A 7,597-nucleotide genomic window follows, 5' to 3' on the forward strand; every position below is an offset into this window, starting at 1 on the left:
GCACGGTGTTAAATACTGTTGTACTATATGGTGTTACACAATTACTGTATAAATGTTATAGTTTCCCACTGTAACATTTCTGTAAATATATAAAATTGTACGGTTACATTTCTGTACTAGTGTGACACCTTGATACAGGGTGTAACATGTTATACCATGTTAGTTACAGATTTAGGACATTCTAGTTACAAGCTAAACTATCTCTGAAATACAACCACTAAATGTATTTTATAGAAATAGTTTACAATAACGACCGGTAATAAAAAGTGTGCAGAATTAGGCAGCACATTACCTTGTAATCGATCAGAAATAAAATGATTGTGATTTATAAACTGTGTTTCACGGTAATAATGTGTCAAAAACAAGCGGAAATGTACAATTGTTTTGCGACTAACTGGTTGAAGTGCAATAAGCTAAACCTGGTTCAGACCAGGCTAACGGGTCGAGAGGGCACAGGCTCCAGGGTGTGAAGGACAGGTTTAGGACAGACACCAGGAACAGAGGGGAATGATCAGCTACAATAATAATGATACTTCTGTTTGATATAGCACCTAATCACGTCTTCCGAGACACCTCAAAGCGCTTCACAGAATATACTGTAAAATTAATTGACTGTGTATTTTGTGGGTGAAACGCGGCAGCCAATTGTGCACAGCAGCGTGCCACAAACAGTCGTGGATTGAGTGAACAAATTATTATTATTTTAAGGGATTATTAACCCCGGAAAAGCGATCCGCCAATCGAATAGCAACTAGGTTCCTACTTACTGCATAGGTAAATAAAGGCATAAGGAAGTAAGGAAACTTGCCAAACGTTTCACCTTGCCCGGGAATCGAACCATCTCGCTTGGAGGTGAGTGCTCTAACCACTAAGCTACAGGACTCCAGCTGGAATGGGTTAGCAGGAAGAGTAGTTGAGACCAGGACATGGGGCCAAAGAACCTTCTTGTGATCTTGATTGCCCGGTTCTCAGGTTTAAAACCAGGTGATCGCGGGCAGGAAACCAGACAATCAAAACAACCCCAAACGGCGGCCTTTTTTTTTCTTTTATTCTTCTTTTGTAGTTTGGCAAAGGTTGGTACATTTGTGCTTTCTACAGTTGCGTGTTCAAATCCCGTTTCTTTATAAAGAATAAAATAAGTATGGAAAATTTCGGAAGCTTGCGTACACCTTGGGCACTGTAGCGTGCACAATAAAAAGTCAAGTTCAAGTATAAATCAATCAGGCGGAATATACATTTTTACTTTATATACAAAATGTTGTTCCCTATCTAGCTATAATGCCAGTAAAAGTCAACTATATATGCATATATATATGTGTGTATGTAGCGAGGTGTGGGGTGGGGGTTAGAGATTGTGGGAGAGAAAGGAGTGAGAGTAATAGAGTGTGGGGAGAAAGAGAGAGATTGTGGGGAAGAAGGGGTAAGAGATGGGGAGATTGTGATTTAGAGGGAAAGAGAGATTGTGGGGGGAGGGCACATGGGAGAGACAAATTGTAGGAACAGTGGCAAAGAAGGTCAGACTGGGAAAGAGAAGAGAAAAAGAAGGGAGGGAGAGAGAAGGGAGAGCAGAAAATAGGGTGAAGGGAGGAAGAAATAGTGGGGAGAGGAGAAAAAGAGTTACTAGCAAATCTGAATCAGCCTCAAAAATCTAGATCAAGTGCTTAATTATTCTTCATATACTAAATAGTTTCTGAGTTTAATAATATATAAAATGCTCCTTATTAACAACATACAGCAGGAGGTAAGGTGATGTGCTTCTGGGCAGGTTTAGTCTGGGCTCTTGTGCCCCCCATGGGATTTGTCCCCTCAATCATTTTTTTTGTTTGCAAATGCATCTGTCAATTATTTTGCCAATCCCCCAGCCCCCCCCCTCCCACAATTTAGATTGAATTCAAGAATTCCCCTCTTTCTTCTCAATCCAACTGATCCGCATTCTTTTAAATTTCAGGGCAAAACACTCCCAACTATCAAAGACTAAGCAGAATTTCAGGGCTCCTGGTGGTGGTAGGGTTGGTGGGGGGGAGAAGGGCTGCAAAGAGAGGCTGTGATGGACGAGTTCAATAACTGAAGCTGAAAGGGATATTTGAGTCCACAGAAACACTCACAGTCGTAGGTAACTTGCTGTTAGTGCTGAGGCATTGCTGGGAACTGAAGTACTGGCAAGTGGCCACCAAGTAACAGGCGAAACCTCAGCATGGCAAGGCCAACATCGGCTTATCTGTTGTACACCAACGCCAGTCAGTCAGCAATGGAACCAAATTGAGACATTGTACATTGGTGAAAGCCGCAAGGTTAAAGGGAGGCACATCAGCGGGTTTCATCAGGTATCAGCCAGGCTCAGTCGCTCACGCTATCGCCTCTGGGTCAGAAGGTTGGGTTTAAGCCTCTAGGTTGGGGGGGTGGGGGGGAGGGGGTCCATGGAGGAAAGCACCGCATTGTCTCAGGCCCCGAGATGTTAAACCAAGATCCTGTATGTCCTGTTCAGGTGGATGTGAAATATCCAGTGCCGCTATTGGGAAAAGAGAAGAAAAAGCAAGTTTCGCCCCTGGTGTCTGTGTGCAAACTCACTGCCGCATCCACCTGCAAATACACAGTCACTACACCCATTAGCAAGTCGCTGTGAAGTCTCAAAGCAAAAATTCATGAATTTTGAGTTGTTTACCCCACCCTCTCCTGTTCGTTTCCCATTCAGAAAGCAGAGCGGGGAAAATAATAATAATTGATATATTGCATTTGATATAGCGCCTTATCACGTCTTCCAGACATCTCAAAGCACTTCACAGAATATACTGAAAAGTGTAGTGACTGTGTATTTTGCGGGAGAAACACAGCAAGCAATTCTGCACAGTAGTGTTCCACAAACAATGGTAGATTGAATGAGCATATTTTTTTTGAAGGGATTATTACCCACGTAAAGTGATCCGCCAATCAACTAACAACCGGGTTTCTATTTACTGCTCGGTAAACAGAGGCATGTGAAGTAAGGAAACTATCGTACGTATCACCCTGCCCGGGAATCAAACCCAGGTCCTCTTGCTTGCGAGGTGAGTGGTCTAACCACTGAACTACAGGACTCCACAAAGATTTGGGATTAGATTGGAGGTGAAGTTAGTCAGATGGGGGGGGGGGGGGGGGAGGGTGGGGGTGGCAGGCCCAGACAGATCCTGCAAAAAAAATAACACAACCGAACAATAAACCGCACCACCTCCCACAAAGTCCAGCCACAGACTGCCGTCAACGGGTTCCCTGATTTCCGTTGTGGATAAGTCTGCGGTCAGACAGACAGATACCTGGGTTATTCGTTTCTCCTTAACGCTTACAAAGTGTTTGGAAGCCATGCATCGTGAAGATTATTGCTGCAATACAGCGCAGAGTCTTATTTACAGTATCAACATTCCGCCTCCTTTTCCTCTGTTCGGCACCAAATGAACTCTCTCGAATCATTAAAGTAATTTACAAATGACGTTCTCCGCCTGCCCGCCCCCCCCCCCCCACCCCCCCCCATCTCATAAATATACCAAATAAATAAATAGATAAGTTAATCAATAAATAAATCATTAAATACATAAATAAGTCTCACAAACATTAAAAAAAACAAAATCATTTCTCTCTCTCTCTCTCTCAAAGTGGCGAGCGCTTTGGCAACACAGGGGTTAATGATCCATGGCTCAGAGGTGATTGGCACACAGTACATTTAAAGGGGCACTGCATTGCCCTTCGGCGTAACGAGAGAATAAAACAGCGCAGCACTGAACAAGGTGATTAAAGGCCGTTTTTGGTCCTTCTACCCCAAAGTGTTGATTATTGCCAGTGATAATTGGCACATCACTGGTCAATGCGCTGACTGATGGCCAAGCGACCCTGCCCCCATGCTGGCTCCTCCCCCTAATGGACGGGTAGGAGGAGCCACCTCCTTATCCGCATTTCCAACACTATGACCGGTAACTTTTCCCTTGACGCCCCTCCCTCCCTCCCTCCCTCCCTCCCCCCTCGAGTCTCCCTTTGACACATCCCCATGGGTCTGGGCAGGCAGGATGCGTCCCTCCAGGGAGAGAGTACGCATCTTCTGTCCAAGAAATATCTCTGGGATTTCCCTGTGTGGGTGGGTGGGAGGCACGGAATTCTCAGCTTGGTTTGGAGACTCTTAAATACGGTGATGGGTTTCCGCGTGTGGCAGACCCCCCCCCCCCCAACCCCCGCCCCCCCCAAAAAAAAATTCTGAGCATCGCAATAAAATTCTTGTTCCTCTTCCGTCCTGACATTCAGTGCCCCCCCACCCGTCCACCTCTACCCCATCTCGCTGGCCTGGCAGTGCCCCTTTAACAATGACAACAATTAAGAGACCCTGCACAGAGTCGATTAATTCAACAAAATGGCACGATTTGTTCTGGCCCGGACTGGGCGGACGGTCAGACACTCATCCTGAACGACGCCTGTCTTCAGTCACTGAGATGCTCTCTCGTCTCAGACACAGGAAGCTTTCGTACAGTCGCTGGCAATATCCATCGCCTCGGGAGGCACCACTGATCTCTCCCATAAGTTTAATAAAGAGCAGCATAAAGAATACAACAGGTCAGCTTCACGTAAGAGTGTGTGCGTGTGCGCGTGTGAGTGAACATGTGAGAATGTGCGTCAACACGCGTGCGAGGTGTGAGCGTCAACACGTGCGTGAGGTGTGAGCGTCAACACGGGTGTGAGGTGCGAGCATGAACGCGTGAGCGTTGGATGAGTGTGAACGCGGATGTGCATGAACATGCGTGTGAGTGTGAACATGTGAGTGTGCATAATTGTTCTCGTGTTTGTTTTCCTTCCATTCCTGGGCTGCAGTGCAGAAATCCTGAGGTCATGTCCTCTCTGAGAAGCGAAGTTCCTCCCAATCAGTCCTGATCTTTTTTTTTTGTGTTTAAGATTGTGTTTTTTTTTAAAAAAACAAGTTTCTTGCAAAGATCCAGCATATCATTTTTGTTCGTAGTAAAATCTCAACGAAGTATTGCTTTTTGTTTTCGAGTTGGGAAGCTCAATTTTTTTTAAAAAACGTTTTTTTTNAAACACATTGGCTTTTTTTTCTCTCTCACTTTCGTTCTTCCTCTCACCTTTTCTCTCTTTCCCCTTCCTTTCTTTCTCTCTCTCTCTCTCTCTCTCTCTCCCACCCTCTTTCTCCATCCGTTTCTCTCTCTCCTCCTCCCTCTTTCTCCATCCAGTTGTCTCTCCCTCTGCATTTCTCTCCCTCCCTCTCTCTCTCTCCCCTTTCACCCTTTCTCTCGATCTCTTTCCATCGCTCTCTCTTCTCTCTCCCTTTCTCTCTCTCTCTCTCTCTCACTCCCTGCCTCCATCTCTCTCTCTCTCCTCCTCCTCCTCCTCCTCCCGCTTAGTCGCTGACCGGGCACGAGTCCTCATCGCCCGGCCCCTTGAAGCAGGCCGACTCGTAGTGCTTGTTCAGGTAGGACTTGAGGGCGAAGGTCTTGTGGCAGCGCTTGCAGCGGAAGTGCTTGAAGGCCGAGTGCGTCTGCATGTGGGCGCGCAGGTTGGAGCGGTCGGCGAAGGCCTTGCCGCAGTGGGCGCAGCCGAAGGGCTTCTCCCCGGTGTGTGAGCGCATGTGGCCCTGCAGCAGCCAGGGCCGGCTGAAGGCCTTGCCGCACGTGCCGCACTTGTGACGCAGGTCGTGCGTCAGCACGTGCATGGCCAGCGCCGGCATGGACACGTACACCTTGGCGCACGTCGGGCATTTTCGCGCCAATTTGCTGTCCAGGCTGCGGTGCGTCTGCTTGTGGCGGCTCAGGTTGGACGACGTGGCGTAAGTCTTGCCGCACTCGCTGCACGCGTGCCTCTGGCCTCCCGCGGCGCCCCCGCCGACACCTCCTCCCCCTCCGCCGCCGCCGCCGCCGTCTCCTCCTCCGCTCCCCTCAGGCTTCCTCCGCGACCGCCCGTCCGTGATGAAGAAAGCGTCCATGCTGTAGCCCTCGCTCACCGCCGCCGCCTCCCCGTTGAAGTAGTTGTTGCCGCCGTTATTGCTGCTGCTGCTGTTGTTGTTGTGGTGGTGGTGGTGGTGGCTGTTGTTGTTGTTGACGCCGATGCCATTGTGGGCCAAGGGCCCTCCCGGGCTTCGCCCTCCCGCCGCCGCCGCCGCCACCACCACCGCCGCTGCCGTCGCCTCAACATAGCTCTCGCCTCCCACGTGGGTGTAGCCACCGGACTCCGGGCTGATCCGTTCGCTGTCGACGTACAATGCGGGTGATTTGTAATCGTGGATGTAACCTGGTGGCAGATCAATAATAATAATCACAACAACAGCAGCTTGTATTTGTAGCGCGGCCTCTCACGCGGGGTAACGTCCCCCGAGCGCCTCACAGTGGCTGGAGGATGACCCCCACCGGGGTATGGGGGCCCCTACAAACCCCATCAAACAAGAAAGGTCGTTAGGCAGGATTTGAAGGTGGTTTGGGAGAGGAGAGGTGGTAATAATCCTTGCATTTTGATGCAGCACCTTATCACATCTTCGAGACGTCTCAAAGGGCTTCACAGGATATACGGTAAAGCGTAGTGACTGTACATTTTATGGGCGAAACCCGGCAGGCAATTGCGCACAGCAGTGTCTCACAAACGGTTGTGGATTGAGTGTTTTTTTAAAAGTATTACCTGCAATAACAACAATAGTAATAATAATTTTGGCAAAGATCTTGTGGCAGCGCTTGCAGCGAAAGTGCTTGAAGGCCGAGTGCGTCTGCACGTGGGCGCGCAATAACAATAATTGTGGAGTCCAGTACCTCAGTGTTTAGAGCGCTCGCCTTGCAAGCGAGAGACCTGGGTTCGATTCCTGGCAGGTCAAAGCGAAATCTTGGGCAAGTTTCCTTACTCCACACACCTGATAATAATTCCTCAACAAAAAAAATAATTGGTCACTTCAATCCACGACTGTTCGTGGGGACGCTGCTGTACGCAATTGGCTGCTGCGTTTTGCCCACAAATATACAGTCAATTCACTTTATAGTATATTCTGTGAAGCGCTTTGAGACGTCTCAATGACATGAAAAGCACTGTATCAAATGCAAGGATTATTATTAACAACAGCAATACCAAATTAATAATAACAATAATAATCTCGATTATTGTAGCTTGCGATTACCAGGATGGTAGAAGGCAAACTGGATGGATCTAGTCTTTTTTCGTCCAGCAATTCCTATATTCCCAATAATAATAAAAACAACAATACTCCTTGCATTTGATACAGCGCCTTATCACATCATCGAGTCGTCTCAAAACACTTCACATGATTTCACCCACAAACAGCCATGGAGTGAGTGACCAATTTTATTTGGGGGATTGTTGGCCAGGGGCACCGGGAGAAACTCTTCTCTTTTCAAAAAGGTGCCATGGGATCTTTAACATCCACTTGAACCGACAGGAACTCGGTTTAACGTCTCATTCAAAGGACAGCACTCCGACAATGCAAGACCACCATCCCCCGCGCCCCCAACAGTGCATCGGAGCATCATCTTAGGCTGTGTGATTCCAAGACCCTACGTGAAGTTTGAACCCACAATCTTCTGTCTCAGAGACAAAACTGCTGCCACTGTGCCAGGCTGACACACAATAATAA

At 48.0% G+C, this 7,597-nt stretch overlaps 1 protein-coding gene across 1 annotated transcript; it reads right to left on the minus strand.

Moving 5' to 3' along the window:
• Nucleotides 1-5,340: 5,340 nt before the first annotated feature.
• LOC103188619 (transcriptional repressor scratch 2) lies at nucleotides 5,341-6,157 on the minus strand (the record flags this gene model as incomplete). Its single annotated transcript, XM_007908661.2, has 1 exon — nucleotides 5,341-6,157. A coding segment is annotated over one exon (789 nt), but the record flags the coding sequence as incomplete, so codon positions are not given.
• Between the last annotated feature and the right edge of the window lie 1,440 nt (nucleotides 6,158-7,597).

Source organism: Callorhinchus milii, unplaced genomic scaffold, assembly GCF_018977255.1.
Source record: "Callorhinchus milii isolate IMCB2004 unplaced genomic scaffold, IMCB_Cmil_1.0 Scaffold18, whole genome shotgun sequence".
Taxonomy (NCBI): Eukaryota; Metazoa; Chordata; class Chondrichthyes; order Chimaeriformes; family Callorhinchidae; genus Callorhinchus; species Callorhinchus milii.